A 22,584-nucleotide genomic window follows, 5' to 3' on the forward strand; every position below is an offset into this window, starting at 1 on the left:
CCGGTCTGAGGGGTGTATCGAGGTGTATCGAGCACACCTGAGTGGGAGGAGACCCTGGAAAAGACCCAGGACATGCTGGACAGATTACATCTCCCAACTGGCTGAGGGGCACCGGGAGAACCTTGAGGCAGCTCTGGCAGAGAATGCTGGGACAAAAGATGTCAGGGCTTCTGCTGCCACAGCCCTGAACCAGATGCACAACTGGTAGATGAATGGATAGACAGACTGACTAACTGCAGATTAATGGTTCTCCATTTCTTCTGAGGAGTAAGTTACTAAGATCAGATATACAGTACGTATGGGAATCAGCAGGGGCCTCCTGGCATGACACAATTAAGGATATGTAGGTGTGATTCTGCAGGTACTGCAATTTGAAATGAGGATTTCCCATAATTTTGATTAATATATATATATATATATATATATATATATATATATATATATATATATATATATATATATATATATATATATATATCTCTTTTTAAAAATACACTGGACAGTGGAGAACAGCTGAATCATACTTTGTTTGAAGAGGTCACATCACTATCTATAGGATTCTAAGCGGCAACATGTTCTCTACCTCAAATAAAATAAAAATATGCCTTAGGTAAAGACAAAATATCAATTCAGGGTCAGCATGGCAAAATAAAAATCATCAAATGTGACTGAATATTTATTTTCCCTATTATTTATATGCAGCAATAACAGTTATTAGTTATCAGCTGATAGGCAGTAGCGTCTGCTGTTAATTTTAAGGTGAAGATGAAGTTTACATATGTAAGAATCCACCACTCACCAAGAGAGTAAACATTTCATATCTGTTTCTTTGAAGTTCGACTGCCGTACAACCTCTCTTTAATAAATCCCCACCGTACCTGACACTTGTGCACCACCACTTGTGCACAACACTTTATGTTGCTGTGAATCCCATGTTGTCAGAGTGTAAGAGCTGAGTGCAAGAGCTCCCGCTCACCTCATATTCCTGTTTAAAGCCGTAGCCCTCGGCAGTCTTCATCTGGTTGATGTGCTGGAGCAGATCAGCTACTCGGACAGCGGGGTGGAGCTGCCCTGTGTGGTAAGGGGAGCCTTTACGTCCACAATGGTGCCTCGGGGAGCCTCCGAGCAGACTGCTGGACTCATTCACTGAACTACGAGCATCGCCTGCATCAGACACAGATGGAGTCACATTTGCAGAGTCAGTGTGACACTAGCTGAAAGTCATGTAAAATACATGAGAAATATAATAAAACATTAGATATTATTAATGGTGTTTAGTTTACAGTGAATCAGAATCTGTTTTGGGGGGGAATGATAAGAGGATTTGATGAAACTGTGTTAAAAGTAGCAGTTTCTTAACACCTCACATCATTATGCACTTGCTTTTAAATGTGTTCAGTATAATATTATACAACGTATTGTTAAAGTTACTCATGAAATAATATACGACATATTGTCTCTTCTTCTGTTTTTAATTTTATTTATTGCATTTTGTGTAAAATATGACTGTGGTGGCTCCTTTTTTTCTCACGCTTTTCCCCCTGATGTTTAAATAAATCATGAGTACGTAACTGCCTGAAATGCCCGATATCATTCCTTACAACATTCTTCACAGCATTCCGTACAACAAATAAAAAATAATATAGTTTACATTAACATTAAGAAAAGTCACGCCAAATTGTACTTTTGGCATGTCTTTTATAAAGTACACATTTATGATGTGTCACATGACAACCACGATATGTGTTTGCTATGCAGACGTTTGATATGACTTTCAACAAAGTAAAAATGTCTGCGCTTATAGATAGGAGCTGAGTCTTTGATGGTGAGTGAAGCATCTGAACCACCGTAGAAATTAACACATCTGTCTTCTTCACTGGGAGGTTGACAATATTTCAGAGAGGGGATCAACATGAGGGAAACCTGACCAGGATCACAAATCATTTCTTTGGTTGCATAAAGGAGTTTTTTTTTTTTTTTTTTTTTTGCGATCCTGTGAGATTCTTTGTGTATCGGCTGCAGGCAACTAAAAGGCCTGAGATTGACATGTACTCAAAGAATATCTGTCACAAAGCTACCTTTAAGAAAGGTTCAGAAGTTTATGGAGTGAGTGAGTGTTGGTCAACACAATTTCAAATTGAAGAATGACTTATGTCGGCTTTGACATTGCATTGCGCATTTGTAATAAGGTGTTGAGCTTGTGTGTGTGTGTGTGTGTGTGTGTATGTGTGGGTGCTGGTGTGTGCGGGTGCATGTCTCAGTGCATTTTTCTTACTACGTGTGCCGCAGGTGTGTGCATCCATGAAGGAAAGAGCCATTCTTTCATCCTCCTGTAGAGTGCTCTGGTCTGTAAAACTCCGCTCCATAGAGCCCATATGGCTCTTCTCCTGCCGGTAGGTAATGGGTGTCTTATTCATGTTCACTGGTCTCCTATTAAAGAAAGATGAAGATAAAGAAGGGAGGAGGTTGTAGATAGATAGATAGATAGATAGATAGAGAAAAAGAGAAAAAGTGAGGAAAGAGGGAGAGTGATAGATAGACCAAGTGTTATTTTTTTTGCCTCTACATCTTGCTATTGACAGCCAGAGAGCACAAGCATGTATATGATGGACCACGAAACGATGGGAAAGAAAAAGGGGTGAAGTCACTTACGGATAGTAAGAGTAAGAGTAGTAGTCCCTTCTGGCAAGTGTGCACGAGGAGTAGGAGAAAAAAGAAAACCAAGAAAAAGAAGAGATGTAAGATGCAAGCGATGCCAGCTGAGGGCGGGATGCATTGATTACAGTGAAAATGAGACCCATCTTATTATGAGCTCGGCTGTGCAGGCGGCCATATGACACATGCTTATACCAAGCGGGTGCTGACAGACCAAACCACAGCAAAGCAAAAAAAAAAAAAAAAAAAAAAAAAAGTGTCTCCCCTACAATTGAATATGTCTCAGTGTTACACTTCAATGAGTAAACCATGTGGCTTCCTGCCACAGCAAATTTAGCAATCAATTCTCTAAGAGCTAACTTCATGGTGGCTTAGGAGAGCAACCTAGACTAATTTAGAGGCCAAAGTGACTTTCAAATCAGCAACAATCAATTCAGCATAATCTTGTATGGTTGTGGCACCTTTTAATAATGATTCCAAAAGACATTAGTAACTTCTCGTTTGGTAAGGCAGGCTATTTTTGGGGGGGGCAAGACGAGGTAAGTTTTACTCTAGATTTGCCTCAGGCAGACCTACAGTTGCAACTAAATAAGCCAAGTGGGGTAGATGATCTACTGTAGACCTGTGGGATCACTGACTAATAATCTCCAAAAGCACACCTTTTCCCTCCCAATTACCATCTAATTTAAGGGTCAGGCCTCTGCTTGGCGTGCGTAATTAAGTGGCTAATTGAATTGCATCCGCCTTTAATTAAATACTTCACACTCAGATAAGCTCTGCAGATGAGAGTTGTTTGGTCCCTCTGGCGCACCATAAGGGAATGAAAACAATGCAGCTCTAGCTGTTGCTCCAGTATCTTCCCTAAACAACCACAGCCTTTGAGGAGGTTCAACAAATGTAAGAAGTGATTACTGAACTGTTCCAAAACACTTTATTTAAAACAAGAAAAAAAAAAAAGAAAGAAAAGAAGTAAATGTATAATGCAGAAACACTGCATAATGACGTCTGGAAATTGTTTTTCCACAACTGTGATGCAGTGCTGCATCATTGTACCTCTAAGTATCTCTCCCAAAATATTCAGTGTATGCCCTGTACAGTAAACAGCAGCTGCTCACCCTTTCTTAATGATGATGATGACAGCGCCCAGCAGGAGGATGAGGACCACCAGACCCCCGGCACACACTCCCAGAATCAGGCCCATCTCCTCAGAGTGTTGAGACACCTCCAGAGCCTTGCGGTGGTCCTTGCAGGCCGCTGGTGGGAGGAACGCAGGGGTCACATTTAAACAGGCATGGTGCAAATACATAAACAAATTGAGTTTAGAGGTGAGGAAAAAGTGACTCACAAAGGGGCGAAGGAAGAGAAATGGAGCGAAAAATGTGTATGCACAGAGCAGAAAAGGGAAAAAAAAGCAAATTCTGTGCCTGAGAACTCAGAGAACTCAGAACTGCAGAACTTATCGCAACACTCTTGAAGACTTTTCACATGAGGATACATGCAGTCACACTTCTCATACTGCCTGCTGAGAGGAGATCAAATGAATTATGGTGGCTTTCTTAATGTCAAACCTGTGAGGATAGCTACATTTTAATAGCAGTGATATTTCCAAGATTCGGTTCAAATAGTCTATTACAAGTCAGCTGGCAGACATGAATGTGAAGCATGAGAAACACATAAATAAAGACGCGACACCATAAAGAAAGAGGCCACAGACTGTCCACAGTGCTAACCCAACAAAACCCAAAGTCCTCACTGTGCAGAGATACCTTGTGCCGTACAAATAAAAGGATAAGGGCAGAATAGAAGGTCTGTCTGAAAGACTTTCAAAAGCCATCAATGCTGGTCATATTTTCTCACTTCACAGAAGCATTTTGCTCATCTTCTGATAACAAAGATTCACATCGAGGTTTAGAGAGAGCGAATGAGTTTGGGTAAAGTAAAGCTTTGGCCATTCAAAGTTTTAGAGGAAGAAAAGTTTTTCCACAAAAATTACAAAAGTAAGAGTGAACTTGATTCCTGAGACTCAGTGGTCAACTACAAATAGATTCCAACCCTTCCTAGGGGCAATTTCATTATTTTTTTGAAGTTTGGCTATATTTCTGACTTCTGTGCCATAGTGGCTTTTGGCAAATACAACAAATTTGCTGATTACATTAGCATCAAGAATCTTACTGCTAAAACTTGGGCTCCCGGTGAACAACACAGGACATTTGACCTGGTAGCAAAATTATCCTTTAACATTATAATGATGTTACAATGACTTTGTAATGATAAACTGACACCCTGTCAAATTGCGCTTTTACTTCTTATCATATTGTTGATCTGCTACCTACACCTGATGAAGTTTCTTTTCACTACTGAAAATTATATATTATGTTGCTTTTTTTCCTAGTCGTTCACACAGTGCTACAGTATAATCTCAAGGTGCCCTGGTGTCTGTGAGCTACTGGAAAGGTCAATATCATAATAGCAGGTTATTCATTTGACTGGAATAAAGCTCCACACTTATGTAAATGGCACAGTGGAGTGGGGTTGTTCTTTGTTCTCTTGGTGTAGGAGCCCACTGATCTAGTTTTCTTGTGGTGTCAGCCTCTCCTCCAGGCCTTGACAGCCCTGAAACTAGCCATCCTGAGCCTGTTGGAACAGCACAACCTATCTCCAGAGCGGGAGAAAGTCAGAGCAGGCCTGGGGATAAGGCTCTAGCTCGCAGCCTGCTGGGGGAGAATCAGATCTGGGGCAGAAGAGAGGAAAACCATGCCATGTTTTACCCCATCTATCTGCAGCCTTGAGCACTTTATGGGTGCTTTATGAACCTCATCCCAAATAAAGCCAAAAGTGGGACAATATAATTTCCTTATTTGGCAGGATTTTTAATCAGCGATGGATGCCATGGGGTGGTGGGGCAATATAAGTCATTGAGCTGGTATTAGAAATAAATCGTTCCTTCTAAAAACAGTGAACTCCTCCTCAGAGTATTGGCTTTTTGAGCTCTTACCTCTCCTTAATATGTTCCCGAGATGTGACACTACTGTATGTGCTGTTCACTGGACGGACCAAGTCACATCTGACAGGTATACTTTACTTGACAGTGGTGCTTGCAAAGGGCTTGACAGACTGTAGATCAAAGATGACGGGGTTTTTTTTTGTGTGGTTTCTATTCATCCACATACGGCTACAGAATCATCCCAAGGTGCCTTAGTGTCTGTGAGCAACTGCCAGCGAGTGAAAATAACAAAATACTGCAGCATGTCTCTGGGTGCTTCATTCAAAAATACGCACAGGCACAACCTGAGCTCATGCTGTTTACATCGCATAGTAACTTCATTTTAAATTAAATGTACAGGTGAAATACAGGAGTACATTTTACCTGCAATGCAGATGAGGAGGTGAAAAATCAATTTCAGTTCCCTGACATTTTGGACAGATACGACAGTTTTACCACATTTAGCCTTGGAATTTCTATTTAGCCAAACATGAGCATGAAATAGATTTCCACATGAATCCATGCACCTGCCAGCTGCCCGTTGGTGGAAATTGGCACTTAGAGGAGAAATGGAAGTCTATTGTTGTGTTGAGCCTGCCAGGGGATCCTTAATTAAACTGTCACCTGGAAGTTGAAATGTAATCTCCAGCTTTGTTATCCAAGCCAAAATCATTTGCCTCCACTTTGCCTGTGATGGGCTGCTTGATAGGAACGGCTTAGGAGCCGATGATGCAGGAGGCCATGTTAATGGTAGAGGGATCACAGAGATCACAAACAGTAACAAAATAACCTCTGACCTGTCCTACCTTGAAATTGGAAACCGCCGCAAGGAGGTTTTTATCAATTCATCTTACAGCTTTTTATTTTTTTGCAGTTAAACCAACCATGAATGCTAAGATTTTAAAAGCTTGTTTAAAGCACCTAATGCTGGCAATATCATATTTTAATGGTTTCTTTCCTTTGCACATTTTTGCATATTTTCTACTTTTTCTCCTCTTCTTTCTTCCTTTAATTCATTTCTCCCCTCCCTTTTTTGTCCTTTCCTTCCTTATTCCCTTCTTTCCTCACCTCTTGTCTCCTTCCCTCCCTCTCTACCTCTTCCTCTACCTTTTCCTTCCTCCTTTCTTTCTTCCTTAGTTCCTTCCTTCCACGCCATCCCTCATCTATTACTCTCTGTCTTACTTTCTGTGCGCCTAGTGTCAAAGTAAAGAGGCAGGCGCTGTGAAATGTTCATCACAGTGAGGAAGCATAATTAATCAATGCCTAACTGGGTGTCTGTGTGGGGCAGATGGAGTGAGACGCAGAGCTGAAGTGGCTGGCCTTGCCTTTTGGCTTCATGCTTGAGGAGAGCCTCATCTCTTTCGTTTTTCACTCACAGAAAGAGGCCTTCACCAAAAAAGGACGCCCCGCCAAGTCAATTTACTTGCAAGGCTCTGCTTACTGTTGCGATGCTATGATAACTATAAATACATGACTTTTATTCACTGTGATCTGACAGTGTATTATGGCAGAGGGGGAGGCTCTCCTGCCATCAGGACTTAGAGTCAATTTCCCTGCCCTTTTCATGTCCCTTTGAATCCCGTGGCTGCGCTACAGAAGAGGGGACGGTGCTTTCTCATATTGATAGGCCACTGAGCTCCATCTGGATGTTTTGATCTGGAGGACCCTTCTGGACGGGACTGGGGTCGAAGCCCTCAGATGTAGCTGTCTAGTGTGCTGCTGATGAGAACAGAGAGATTGCCTTTGATATAGTGTGTCCCAGCATCTGCCCCCAAACAAACAGGATGAAAGCATGACCTCTAATCCCTCCCTGCTTGTTGCCCTTTTCTCTGAGACCCACTGCTAAACAACCAGGACCTTTAGAGAAAATATGTCAGAATCTCCACCTCCATACCTCAGAGACAGGTGAATAAAGACAGATGCATTGTAGCCTAAAGTAATCTGTTAAAATCACATTATTCGTTTTTCATCTTAGAACAATGAAACAGTGGACAGTATTGCAAAGCTTTCAGAAATGTTATACGCAGACTCACTCAAGGTCACAGCATTTGTAAGAGAAGAAGTATTCGTGCTGAATTACCTTTGCGAGCAATGCGGATGCAGTTTATTCTGGATTCCTGAAAGAGTAAAAAAAAAAAAAAAAACAGAAATCAGAGGCGATGGTGTCACTTTGCATTTTGCATCGAAGAGATGTGATGAAAGAGAGATAATGATGGGAAACACTGAGCTGGGACACAGGCAACAATTCATATTGAAAATATGACAACAACACCTGAGAATGCTCTCTGAATGCATATTAAAAATGCATCCATTAGCGCCGATATATACAGCAGACACATGATTCGTTTTCCAATGGCTTCAACCACACATGTGACCCATCCATCTTGTCAGGTTACCCACTCTCCTTTAAAAAAAAACAACACCTTTTATTTCACTTCAGGGTAGGAGTAAGCATAAACTAGCGTGAAAGAGGGATTCAGTGTAATAGGATTGAACACCTCTGCCTATTGAAAACATGAGATTATAAAATCTATAAAATCTGAGAGCTGTGGCGAAGTGTTTGAGGAAGAGATAAGAGATTCTTGCTGAAGGAGAAATGATGAGAGCTGAGAGGGAGCGCATAATTAAGAGAAGGGCTTCAGACCAATGCACCACTATGAAAAGGAATTAATTTTGTTCAGATTTCAGCTGATGACATCTCAGTGTTATGAAAAGGACCTTTGTCAAACAACCCTAATGAGATCCAAGACCGTAATCCAATTCCATCCTGCCACCTCTAGGAGGAGATGCATTATCAAATTAAGATTTACAGATGCTAATTCAGGCATTATGGGACAATTATGCAAATCTGCCCATTCGGAAAGGAGCAAAAAGCACTTTCCTCAAACTGTGGCTAAATTGCCTGTTTTAATTGAAAATCCATTTTAAGCTGACAGACTCTTAAATAACTTCTTAACCCTACGGTTTGATCTAAAAATACAGACTCAAAGGGAGATAAACTGTAGAGAAAGATGTTGCATTTTACAAAGACAGAAGTGCAGCCTGTCATTTCCACAAATTGCACACACACTCAGAGGATTACAGGATGTGTGTTTACCACCAGCAAATGGCATTAAAAAAATAAAAAAAACTTGTTTTGTCCTCCACATTTATATACTCTCACTGCAAGACGGAAAGGCATATAACTCTGCACAAATAAAAACAGGCAGAGCTATTTCTCACTGCACCAAAAGAGGAATTTGATTTATGTAGCATGACAATATATGTCAATGTGTCTATAAAAATGCCTCTGACTCAGTATTAGCAAAGTAGTGACTTTCGGCTTTGCTGGGACTGACTCAATCAGAGGCAACATTCTCTTTCTTTCAAAAGCGACACCAGTTCACAATTCAGTTTTTGTAAAGCAGGGATTTTACAAAACCTACGCTACAATCATTAGACAATCTGGCAAAGTGAGACAGACCACATTCTGTTTACTGTAGATGATAAAAAAACGAGTGCACACAAGGCAAGTTGTAGATAGAAGCTCATAACATGCACCTCTGAATTGCTGTGTGAGGGCTGAGCTGAAGAATTAATTGGCAAGCTTGAGCTTGTGGGACACACATCACACGTGTGGCCATGCTGTGCCAGTCCTGCCAGAGGGGTTGGTGTATCCTGGCAGCTAAAATACAAACATAAATGCCAGCACACACAGGACTCCATAACGCGCAAACATCTTCTATCATGTGTGTTTTTTGTTATCATCGCACATGCCACTGGGGGATGTGGAAGGGTTGCATTATAAATGACCATGCTGAGGCTTGGTAAGCAACAGTGTGAATCCACAGTCTTTCAAGTACCTCTTTGGATGGATCAATCAAAGCAATTAGAGAGGCTTGACAGCCACTCTCCAGATAATTAGCATGGTAAATGCCAAATATTATGGGTCCCATACGTGTTCAAATTATTCCCACTGCTGCCAATGCTTTAGAGGCTTAGTTGTGATGCTGCCCCTCCACAAAGAGACTCAAGCACAAACTTAAATGAACCATACTAGCTCAGATGTAATGAGCTGCGCTGCCTACATGAGATATTAAGTAACTATTTAGTTTATGCATCTTAGGCGCAAACCCTTTAACAACTGGCACACAGACTGATCATGGAAATGAAAAAAGGAGATAATAAAGCAGTGATCAACTATTATCTTCTTTAACCATTTTCCAAACACAGAAAACCTTCAGATATTCAGCAATTGTTTTACGTGGGTACAGCAGGTGTGTGTGACCGTTTTCCAAAATTTAGGCGATAACTGGCTCTCACTGCCAACTAGCCCTTTGGGGGCAAGAACAGACGCAGAACTGCGGATCAGTAGCTTTTTCAGTGTTCTGATTTTGGTGTTGACAATCTCTTCCAAAATGAGGGTGCACAGAAAGTATGTTCCACTTCCATGTGTACCAAGAAGTATGAGAATAGGTACACAAAGACAGGGAACATGCCAAAGCCTGGCTCTTCAATTCCATTTCATACCCCACAGAGGGTGCATGAGCCAAATCTGAACATCTATTTTGTGGTTTTGTTAGCTGGTCTCTTTCATCGTTGGATGTGGCTGTTGAAGTTTACAAAGTGGAAAGAATCAACAACTCCATAATGTTAACAGCCATAGGGAAGGGCAGGATGGATCACTAGCTTGTTAGCTGGATTTGCAGCCTGAGTAAAGAGTAACATTAATGACAAAGCCTCTAGTGCTGCCTCGAGAATTAAACTGTTGTACTGCTAGCACACTGCTGGTCCTTCAAGAGAAATTGTTTTGGATATTCTGCAGCACTAATGCGGGACTGATGTGGGCGTATGGGACCTCTGCTGTGACTGCTACTACTGCTATTTCCAGGGACAGGCAGCAGTGTTTGAGGGACTGGGACAGTGCTGGGTGTGTGATCTAGCACTGCACTCATCTCACTGTGGGTTATGGATGTTGGCCCCCTGCCAGGCAAAACAAAACCTAATCCCATCCGCCGGTAAAGCCAGGCCTCCCCTGTCTAATCCCATGCTTAGTAGCCCAGTTGTGTGAAGTGCTCACACTGCACTCCCCTCGTGTGTTTCTCCACTGGGCTGGAAAGAGATGCTTCTAGTGGGGATGAGCCTCCCTGCTCTGTGCATGGTTCCTCTAATACAGAGACTTTCAGTGGGGAAAAAAAGTGTGGTAACCAGCCACTGACAGCATCCAAAAAGTCAAACAGAGCAGTGACCCAACTTTGCGTGCACTTATTCCCAACTGATGTTCGTAAAAGACCATACTGGCCAGGGCCCACATTTGACAGCCACAGTCTGTGAATATTAAAGCAGCCATTTTCTACCTCTGATCATCTGCACCTGTGCCCAATTATCCTTAAGTAACTGTCTCACCCAGGTAGCAGCTCTTCCTGTAATGGAATCTGGAATGGTAATGTGGCTTCCTCTGGGTATGGCTGGGGACCGGGATGGTTGGTGTGCTCAAGAGCAGTGAAATGGAGGGAAACAAAGTACTTTGGAATAACATGCACTGCGACCAATTTAGCAGTGTCTAAAACAGAAGTGCACAAAGTTTTTGTGATAGTGAAGCAAGGGCACAAGTGTAGCATGGTTGTTGGGCCCTACACCAAAACAATACTATTAAACTACTTGTATTCATAAATTGTATACGCATATCTTCATAGGACTGAAAATTATAATTCCCAATTTTTTGCATTAGATCAGCATTGATTAAAATCCCATATCACTCTGAGACAACATAGGGCCAAAGATTTTGGATCACAATGTTTGGCCTGCTTTTTGCCCCATTCTGAGTTGCCCTGGTGTAAAGTCAGCTGATTACACACAAAGAAACTTAAGAGGCAAGTGGGTAAGGACAAGGAAAGGACTAAGAATTGAAGGGTAGTTGCAACAGGAGAAAAACGAAGGAGAAGAAAAAAAACAAGATGAAAGCGGGGATGATGTGAAGAGAAGAGAAGAGGAAAAGTGCCCGCTGCACTGTTGTCTCTCAGTAATTCCTGCTAATCACTGATTTCCAGGCTGGAAGTAACACATTCAACTAATTCCCTGTTTCACACATGCTTTGTTCACACAGTATCAAAGCAACGAGACATGATACATGATTTCAAAACGGTTACAATGCCGGAGGTTACAATCACTCACCCCTCTGAAGTTGCTCATTGCCTGAAAGTAGACGAGGTAGCTCTTGCGTGGGTCCAGAGGAGTGTTCCAGTAGCCGTTGTAAGTGTGATTGTCCCCCACAGTGAAGGGACTGGCCTCTGGAAGGCTGCTGGGCGGCAGCTCAGCTGTGTAGTAGTGTGGTGTCCCGCGGGCCTGGGCCTCACCGTGGGACATGGGCAGTGGGAAACACTCCTGAAGCCCCAGCTCCCTCTTCACTTTCCTGGCAGTCTCCTCTTCGACGACCACCTGATATGTACTGGAGAGATGAACATAAAGCTTTAATAAGTCATGTAGGGATGGAACGATATCGTTTTGAAGCCAATACGAACATCCAATTCCAATACCAACATGCATTTTTGAAACAATCATGTAAATGCAGATGCAGAACAGGTTATGCTTTTCAGACATGTCTGTCTTAAGATAAGTGGTGTTTGTGTTTTTTAACAAAATGTGTCGTTTTATTAAGAGACACTCCTAAAATAAAACAAAAACAAAGAAGCAAAAAAATATGGTCACACAAGGGTCAATTTCACAACGAGTCAAAAATCAGCAGTACAATTAATATTGGACTGACACTGAAATTGCTTTTAAAGGCTCATATCAACTGATACACACAGTCTGCTGACATTTTGCACCATGCCTTAAGTCATGCCCAGTATAAAATAAGACCAGGTGTATATGTGAGATGAGTCCCTCACCTGACAGGTGCTCCTCTGCCTTGGGCAGGACGAAGCAGGACGGTAATGGTGCTCTCTGTCTCGCTCAGGGGGGAGGGCATGTCTCCGTAATCAAACGTGGGAGCTGTGGACACACACACACACACACACACACACACACACACACACTAGACCAGTGATTGTCAACTTGTGGCCTCTGGGCCACATCCAGCCCATCAAAGCTTCCCATCTTGCCTGCAGTATATTAATAAATTCATAAAATACAAGGAGGAAAAAACATGTGTTCTGATATTTAGAATATCTTGTATTTTTTCTTCTGATATTGAAGCAGCACCAAAACAATCAAGATGAAAATAATTTTATTAGGAACGATTTACCGACCCCATTCGACCTGCAGGTTCTTAAGATGGTATAAACCCACCTGTCAGCTTATGAGTTACCCACAGTGGCTGGAACAGCCCACTGCAGGAATCAGACCTGCCTCACTCTGAAAGCTGCACTACTTCACTGGTTGTCACTGAATAACAGCAGCATAGGATTAGGTGAGGCAGAAACCATTTCCCGTCTTTTATGAATAGAATGAGGCCTGTGCCATATCTTCATGCAAGCATGGAGACATTGTTTACCACCGCTCAGGACACTACATAATAGCATTAAACCAGTTAAAGTTTATTAATATTTCCTGCCAAGAGAGACAGCATTCTGCAATTACGTTTCCAGAATTACAGATTTGAACCATAACTCCTCAGTGAACTGCCTTCTTGGTAGAGGTCTGCACTATACTGAGAGCACTTTCTAATTCAGTATCTAGTTATTATTATGGATTTCCCATGTTTTTAGCACTTTGTTTACACTAAGACAGGTTAATAAAAATAACAATAGAGTGAAAATATTTACCAATAATAGCCTGGTGAGACCTAAATACATTTAGTGTTGTTATTTGAAAACCCAGCCCCCATAGTATTTGCTTGGAAAAATTCTGGCCCTTGGACAAATGTAGTTGATGATCCCTGCACTAGACCTGACATCTCATAAATAATGAAGGTACATACACTAACAGATATGCGCACACCAACAAGCACACACACACAAACATCCCACTTTCACCAGTGCTCATTTGCAGCATCTAAATTGAGTCTGTCAACACCTCTGCTACAGTTACAGGCTCTCTATCTCCCTATTTCCACATAAGAATGTGCAGCCCCTCCAAGTCTTGTGAAAGTGACAGAGCCTTTAATTTCTGCAAAGAGCCATCCCTATTTTTGCACAAATGGCCAACAGGACTAACAGCCCCTTTAACCCCCACATCCTCACATATCATACATTATTTGAAATTCCCCTCTGGAAATTCTGGTTGTCTTGGATACAAGTCCAATTAAAAGTCAAGGGAGTGAGGATAAATTGAAGGGGCTTCTCATTTAAAAGGATTTGGCCAAAGTCATGCTCCTCCCTACAGATGCTGCAGTACATATCCTCTTGAATATTAGTAGTCAATTAGTGAGAGGAAGCAAAGCAAACTATTTCATGCAGAAGCGACAATTATCATATTAAAAGAGGTTTGCTAATAATGCAGCAAAAAGAGCCAACTTCAATTACTGTGTGACATTAAGAAAAACTGATGTGCGTTTGTTGACATTAAAGGTCTGTTGTGGTCTGCAGAAATAAAAGAGGGCTTGATGTCTGCTGCTTGACTGTGTTTGAAGGGTGACTGTGTATCAGCCATAATGGTGCATACATTGGTGTATTTGTGTGTATATATGTGTGCGTGCATGCATGTGTCTCCCTGCATGCATGCAAATGTGTGTGTGGGATACTCTGTGGTGGGTATTGCTTGAAGATGCTGACAGCAGTAGCTGCTGAAGGTGTTCAGTGTTTGCTAGCTGTCAGCGCAGATTTGAGAGACGCTCAGTGTAAGTGAATGTTCTGCACCGTGGGCCAGTGGAGGAGGTTGAGGATGATCTGCAACGACTTTTGGACTCTATCTGCGGTCTGGCCTTGTGCCAGCTTTCTGTCTGAAATACAGCCAATAATGCGCGATTGTGCAGTAAATCTATAATTACACAAACCAGCCCTCTCCATAAAGAGAGAGAGAGAGAGAGAGAGAGAGAGAAGGGGACAGAGGGGGTGAGAGAGACGAGAGAGAAAATGTGTGTGTGAGAAAGGGTGGGAGGGAGGGGCTGTGTTGTGCATTCCTGAGAGGTGTTATCCCTTCCCTTAACAAGCGCAACATGCATCATTAAAAGGAAATGGAACACCAAGGCTGGATTTCTATCACCAGTAATAAGCTCTGAGACTCTCGGCATAACGATTCTGGTCCCAGGAATGTGCAGCATCTTTCTTTATACATAACACAGAGCAGTGTCCCCTCTGTGGTGTTTCTCTGCTTCCTAAGACTTAATTTATGTGTTCAAGACTGTGAGGTGACAGTGTGTCACTAGTTTGGAGAGGCAATGGAAAATAGTTCTTACACTCTGGGAGCAGTAGTTTTGCCTCTGCAAGAGAAGAAAGATACTGAGGTCAAAAGACAGAGATCTTGGATCCTAATTATAGCACACAGTGGGAGAAATCTACTGTTGTACCTGCATTCTGCATCAGTGATGAGCAGTGATGGTGCAGCGAGCAGCCCTTGCATTTGGTTGAGTCTGCTCATTTCCTTGCAAACTATTTACTGAGACAATATGACATTTTTGCAACAAACCCTAGACAGGGTTCACATTATCTCACCAGCATACATACACATACAAAAAGCCAAAGAGTCATTGCATGGTGCTTTACCGGAGATGTTGGTGGTGATTTCGGTGAGGGCAGTCTGGCCAAATCCCTTGGCTGTACGAGCTCGGACGGAGATTAGGTAGGTGGTTCCAGGGTGGAGGTTGGAGAACATGTGGTAGGTCTCATTCTTCAGCTTGGACACCGTTCTCCTGGGTCCTGGTACATTGATGCCCGGATCAGACGACTCGATGCTCTGGTAACTGATCTGAGGTCGAATGAGGGAAAAAAGAAAATTGAGGTCTCTGGGTGAAGTCATAAAGGCTCAAACCACAGCAGAAAAAAATTGATATTTGTTAGTGCTAAAAAAAAAAAACATTGTGGGTACCTGAGTCGAGCTAGGATGAGCTATCATTTGAATATTGTCTAGCAGAGGTCATTCACTTTGTGCATTAATGACTCACATCGTGTAATTAATTTAATTAATTGATCATACAACTAAATCAGTGCACTGATTCATCTCATGGATTTATTGGTGTGGATTAATGGAACTCAGATGGCATCAGTAATGTTAAGTGAAACTCATATAGTCTACCTGGGCATATTCAAAACAGACTGTGAGGGGCAAATGTTTTCCACGTCTACCTAATGCATTGATTGAAGATATTACACAGAGAAATGGTCAGTGTCAATTTAAAATGATTTTAAAGTGTCGAAATTGTCACTGCTAGTGTCCACTCAACACGTCTTCAAAAGTTGCTGGGCAAATTCCGTGAAAAGTTCAATCTTTTAGGAAGGTTTTCCCATAGAGATGACTTGGATTACTTTCACAGTGCTCTCTGGTGAATTTCCCCTTACCCTTTTTCAAACAGTGGTGGGCTAAATGAAACAACATTTGTGGAATCAGTCAAGGATGAGCACATTGGGATGTACATTAGAGCTGGAAGAAATCCCTCTCATTTAAAGAACACATGCAAGCACACACACACACACACACACAAATGTACACTATGCACATTGACATATACATGTAAATGAACCAACACACACACACACACGCACACACACACACACACACGCCATTCAAGCCAAACCACAGGCTTTGCTGATTATCATAAGAAGAGCCTAATGCCTGCTCATGCCTGCGAAGTGTGAAGGCAGAATTATGAGGCATCCAGCGACTAAACACACACAGACCTCTGTGTTCCCTCTACAAAGGCAAACATAAAAGATGCCAGGCAGAGCACAGAGCGGTGAGAAGGGCTTCCAGGACGGCATGGCGGTCGATGGGCTCAGGCAGAGTGGTCAATGGTTTAATCTGAGAGAAATGAAGAGGATTTCTCCAGCTCCATATAAAGCCTTCACTGTCAGCCGAGGGAGATCAACACACTACAGAGAGAAAATCCTGCACAGCCTCCACTTTATATGTCAAACCACAAATCCCATTTAATAATATCCTTGAGGCGACATTGCGGGAGAGGCCAAAGAAAGGAAAGCTTGAGGATAGGTAGGTCAGCCTACAGCTGACAATCTTACCACACACGTAACCAAAAAACTCTGAAAACAGGGTGCAAATAAGGATAGAATCATTATGCAACTAAAGAAAAAAAAAATCAGTTGCTACTTATATTTATAATTGTTAGAGGCTGTGGTGTTTGAGAGGTGTTGTGACAAGGTGCTAAAATGATACCTGCAGCTGTGTGGCAGACAGGGTGAAACTAAACGCTCAGTTCATACCATGTTAACACGAAAGCTTCACGCTGGATGATTGGCAGACAACTGTTGATGTTATAATCCATCAATGATTTTCTAATGAATGTAATGACGGAGAAACTAAGTAAAGTATCCCTCTGTGCTCACCTCATACTGAGTTATTAGGCCGTTGGGCTCAACAGGCTCCTCCCACTTGAGGAAGATCATGTCATCCAGCGGGGTGAAGGTGAGTGACTCTGGTGCTATGCCTCCAGGGACTACAAGGAATTGTCAGAACAAACATTTGTTAGGAAATTGAAGTGCTAATCCCTCAGTGAACCTCCCATGTCAATATTACACAGAAGTGAATGTCCCAGTGCCTCAGAACAAGGCGCCACATGGGACATGAAGAAGACTCATGCATAGTCAGAGAGCAGAAGGCAGGGAACATCAGATAGGAAGGCAGGGTTAATTTATGAACTGCATCAATTATATAAACACAATGCGAAGACAAGAACAATATTAGAATTGTATATCAATCCTCAGTAAAAGAGAAGTTGTACTGAATATGAGAGATGCTGCCTGCAATGTCATGTCGGAGGACTATGATGGCCCGACCATTTGACTACAGACTGTGATAACAGTTTTTGGGGCCATTCTGTTGCACCAATCCCCATGGTCTGTGTGAGCGAATGAGGGCTGTAGAGAGGGAGACTGTGTTATGTGAGAATCAGGCCTGGGGCTAATGCAAGAGCCAAACAGCTGAGTCGACTATTATTTCTGTATTGAGCTGGTCTGGAGGACAGAGTTGCTTATTAAGGTTTTTGGAAAAAGCGGTCATAAGTGTTGTGTGTTTCTCTCTCTCTCTCTCTCTCTCTCTCTCTCTCTCTCTCTCTCTCTCTCTCTCTCTCTCTCTCTCTCTCTCTCTCTCTATCTATCTATCTATCTATGTATATAGATCTATCTAGATCTATCTATCTATCTATGTATATAGATAGATAGACAGATAGATAGATAGATAGATCTAGATAAATAGATATATAGATATGTATGTATATATGTACACTCTCACTCAAAAACCTTCTGTCCTCTCTCTCTCGCTCCCTCCTCCTCTCTCTTGCCTTCCCTCTTTCAGAAAAATCTTGTTTGTTTTGACTTTTTCATGGAAGAATTGATTTCTCCTTCAGCCAGGCATGCAGACGGTCTGTTATGGCACAAAGGAATAATAGGAGATAAGAAATAAGCACAAAAGACTTTCTCGGGGTTTCTGGTGAGTCTCATATGATGTTTCTCTTTTATATTATTTTCATCTGAAAAGGAAAAGGATCTTTTTGTGATGCTGATTCAGGCTTACTGAGATGGTCACCCTCCTTTCATTAATATCCCTCAGAAAAAGAAAGAGTAACTGAGTTATGTGGGCAATTCTTTGAACTGTAAATGCTTTGAAATGTGAAACACATTCATCGCAGTTGCATCAAAATACATTTACGTATGGTTCCAACTATTTTAACTACTTACAGTGTGGTGCACTTGATTTATCTTGTAAACAACTTAAAAATGCCCAAAAGTCCTTGAATGCATCCATCACAATATAAGGCAAATAAACCGTACTGAGAATACCTCCAGCTCTTGTTTGCCCGAGTCTGGATAGTTTTTCATTTGACATTTTAACATTTGACAATAGTTCAGCATTCTGAGGTATTTTGGTACATTTTAGAAATCACACCCCTCCAAAGCAGTTATCCCAGGGATGACCCTGCTTTAAAATCTGACAATAACAATAGAGTACAGTTTGCTCTCGACTGGATCTCTGTGTGGAATGGCTTGAGAAGGTAGAATGCATATGAAGCTGGAGGGCAGCCAAGCCACTTTGCCAGACTTTCATCTACATCTTAAAACAATAAAACATGACACACTGTTGTGAACACTAACATCCTCTGAACTCTGGCCTAACATGAGCAAAGCACTGGTCCACTGAGAAACACCATCTGGAATTCAGCATACAGAAGGAGCAGATTCCCATTATATGAAAGCGTTCACTGCAAAAGATAGACACCATAACAAAAATGTGGCACATACGGCACGGATGATAAAGACAACAGATAAAACAAAAGAAGGGATAACAGATAACTAACAAAATCATTTTTATATTGCTGGGTCTTCGATATTTTAGAGATATTAAATGATGATAATGGTTCTCCCCCCCAAAAATTCCTTACATTTTGTAACAAAGCCCTATTCAAGGTTTCTGTGTGTGTCAATGCTCTCCTCCCAGGACTTACTATCCTCTTCCGTCTGGAAGGTGACCTCTCTGCCCTCCTTCTTCCCTTCTGGGTTAGCCAGTGATAGACGGACATGGATGCCATGGTAGGGAGGCAGGTCACGCAGCGTGAAGCGCGAGGCATTGTGCTCTACCGCCAGGCACTCGCGTACGGTGGTGTTGTGGCCGCCACCACCTCCCGCTGTGGCATAGCGATAGCACAGGGACACTGAGTAGGTGTGGCAGCGTGTCAGGTTGAACGCCAAATTCTCCCACTGCAGGGACAACTGCCTGGACTGGATATCTGTGGCTGTGAGGCCCCGCAACGCACGCATGGGCTCTGGCAAGGAGGCAGAAAGAGACAGAGGAGGAAAAAAAAAAAAACAAAATAGAAAATTCAGAAATAACAAACAGCAGAAACACATTTTTGTAAATGATATCATTAAGAAACTTTATGCCACTTTATTCCACCTGTAAATTGTTATAGTTAGTCCCGTCATTAAATAATTAACTCCTGTTGCAGTGTTCATCCCTGTTGTATCTTTTTTTAGGCTGTGTGCAGATTCTTGTCACAAGCTACTTTAACCTTTTTAATTTCTTTCAAAAACATGCAGAAAAGGTCACAATCAAATTAGCAAGAACTGACCCAAAAATCAGCAAGAAATTATTAAATAAAACAAAACAAGAAAAATATTTTTAAAAATATCAAAACTGCTACTAATTACTAATTAGCAGAACACTATTTATTATTACTGTCAATATATTGCATAATTCAAATTGAATAAGATAAAGATAAACATAAAGATAGTTACTACAAACTTATCCCACAAAGTTGAGACAAATGAAAAACAAAAAGGAATAAAGTTAATTTGATAAGAGGGTGAGATAAAACATTTCACCAAAGCTCCTGGGTTTCAGTGGGTTTGTATACACATAAAATAAAATTGACACTAACCCGCTGATTTATTTTTATGGTTTTTATTGTTTGTTTTTTTTTTTGTTTGTTTTGTTTTTTGTCTTGAGCATGCTATCCACCTCAGTTTTGAAATGATAGCTCTGTCCCTGGTGGTGATTTTAAAAAGATGGAAAAACAGGTAACTTTGCTTTTTGTGATCTCTTGATTGTAGCCAAAGGCTAGCAACACATTAAAGTGTCAGCCCGGTGTCAGTGATGTCCCAAGAATGTTTTGGCAGTTGCTCATCCCAGCTAGATGGCGCCATATTGTCCCACCAGGACATGGAGGTCACCAGTTTGCTGCCAGCACAACACACCCACATCCCCTATGGCAGAGCAGGAACTCATGCCAATTACGCTAATTAATCGGACAGGCTGCGGGTCGCTGTCGCACTCCCCCAGTCCCTGCCTCCGTGTCAACGAGCAAATTGACTATCCAGTGGTTATAGTTTTTTTGCCCTGAGGCTTAATCCACACACAAAAATACCACTGCTATACAAGGGCGTTCAATTCCGCTGGTTACTTTTACTGCTGGGTCATCGAGATGGCCTGTCGCATATTTTTAGAAGGTAACAAGTTAGTTCTGGTCATTGCTGGGTTAACCCTGTCTCTGTCTGACTGGAACGAAAAGAACAACAGAGCTGTCTTTTCCCTACTCCTTCAATGTAATGGCGAGCTGAAAGATACAGAGAGCCTCTATCCACAGCGGCACAGACCAGCCAGTGTTCAGAAGGACATCCAGGCTGTGGAGAGGCGGAGTTAAACCAAGGACATCCTCAGCACACTATCAATGGAGGCATTTATCAATGGCCATTATTAACACAATCAATGCCTTTTTGTCAAGCAATATTCTACATAATGTATTATATTGCTTTATTCTTTTAATAGGGCTTGGTGAGTAATGGGCCAGGGAGGCAGGGAATGACAGCAGAGATATGGGGTACAGGGACAGATCAGCAGAGTTTGAGGTTACTGGCCAAGGTCTTTATTTCTTCACTGTGAGTCTTACACTCAGAGGGATTCTCACTGCACTGCAGATTAGCACAGGGAACTAAAAAAAGGTTGCTAATGCATCGATGAGTATAGGCTGACACACTGAAACAACAACAATAATCAAAGAAAATGGACTTGAAAGCAACGCCACAGTTGTGCAAGGGCATGGACACAGACAGACGCATGCATTTGTGGCATCTGATACTCTCATTTTCTCTTTAGATCCTTATCCCTCTCTGTATCGCTTCCACTCTTTATCTCTCACTCTTTCTGCCCACATGCACAAATGCATGCACACACACACATTCATTCATCAGATGTGAAAGTCCAGTTTCTTTGCCATACACTCATTCTTTGCGGGGTGTAATTCTGTGGCATATCTGATCTACACCAGAGGCATCGGCATTCACCTGCTTGCTCTTTTAATTTCAGATGGAAACATGACCAGGGCATTGATCTGAGCTTCATCCAGACTAATGTGACAGCAGATGAATGGGTGGCCACAGTAATTGCAAAGTAGTGGGCTACACCCAGCAAGAAATGTTAATGTTCAATTGTTCAGTGTGATTGAGGATTGTCCTAATGGTGCAATTGATAGTCTGCACAGTCTGAGAGCTAAATAAAGAGAGGCATTTAACTGCCGAGTTGATGAAAGCACCGCCACAGAGGGCACAGTGTGCTCATTGTGGGTTTTCTCAAAGTGGACATTTGTGCCAACCTCTTCCCCTTGACTCGTCTTATTTGTCTGTATGCCATGGGCGCCCACTCTCTGGCACCCTGTGGCGTGAAACTGCAGCCGTCCCAACGTGGCCAAAAGCCCAGAGCGCCGTGTTGATCCTTGGAGGCTGGAAGTAAGAGTGAATGTGACAGTTTCTGGTTTATTATCTCCACTAACATTGCAACATGGGACAGCATCAGGACAGAGCAGCACTGCATTGGACTGCAGGCTTCGCGAAGGAGGGGATCTGGACTGACTGTGTCAGAGGGGGAAACCCAAATTTACACAGACATGCATGGATATAGCCTTGTGCAAGCATAAACACAAGCACACGCACAACCACAAGTGCTCTGACACATAAATGCGCGCACACACACATAAGGAGAATGAGGCGATGCTGCCCTGAGAAAAAAAGATTATGCCAACAACATGCCAAGAATTGAATGATGTACTGGTGCTCCTAATGTTCCTCGTTTTAGTCAGGCCCCAGTGTGGGCTCTCTCTTATAGACCAAGAGCATCATAGGCAGGAGCTTTCCAGAAGGATCAGTGACCCAGCAGCAGGTGGAAGCCCATTAACGTAGCTTGGGGACCACCTGCAGTACAAATGCTTGCCTCTCCTCTGTGATTTACTTGAGGGGCTTCAAGCTGTGCTAATGCAGCATGCTGATAATCACAGCAATGGCTCATCAAGCACACCTGGCTGACCATCAGAGCCAAACGGAGGCCGTGTTCACATTCACGGCCATTAGTTTTACAGCAGCCACGCGAGG

At 42.3% G+C, this 22,584-nt stretch overlaps 1 protein-coding gene across 5 annotated transcripts in view; it reads right to left on the reverse strand.

The window, feature by feature from the left end:
- Positions 1–22,584, reverse strand: part of ptprub (protein tyrosine phosphatase receptor type Ub) — a 157,380-nt gene that overhangs the window by 31,126 nt on the left and 103,670 nt on the right. For 2 of the 5 annotated variants that reach the window (XM_030073317.1, XM_030073316.1), the window contains exons 8-17: positions 19,170–19,487; positions 17,056–17,165; positions 15,262–15,463; positions 12,508–12,610; positions 11,792–12,065; positions 7,719–7,755; positions 3,771–3,909; positions 2,653–2,682; positions 2,276–2,430; positions 977–1,164 (exon numbers count right to left, since the gene is read on the reverse strand). In XM_030073317.1, coding sequence (XP_029929177.1) covers positions 977–1,164; positions 2,276–2,430; positions 2,653–2,682; positions 3,771–3,909; positions 7,719–7,755; positions 11,792–12,065; positions 12,508–12,610; positions 15,262–15,463; positions 17,056–17,165; positions 19,170–19,487 — 1,556 coding nt within the window. Of the gene's footprint in view, positions 1–976; positions 1,165–2,275; positions 2,431–2,652; positions 2,683–3,770; positions 3,910–7,718; positions 7,756–11,791; positions 12,066–12,507; positions 12,611–14,954; positions 14,979–15,261; positions 15,464–17,055; positions 17,166–19,169; positions 19,488–22,584 lie in introns of all 5 variants that reach the window. The other 3 variants (XM_030073318.1, XM_030073319.1, XM_030073315.1) reach the window with 2 other exon arrangements.

The sequence above is a fragment of the Myripristis murdjan genome, chromosome 16 (assembly GCF_902150065.1).
Source record: "Myripristis murdjan chromosome 16, fMyrMur1.1, whole genome shotgun sequence".
NCBI classification, from domain to species: Eukaryota; Metazoa; Chordata; class Actinopteri; order Holocentriformes; family Holocentridae; genus Myripristis; species Myripristis murdjan.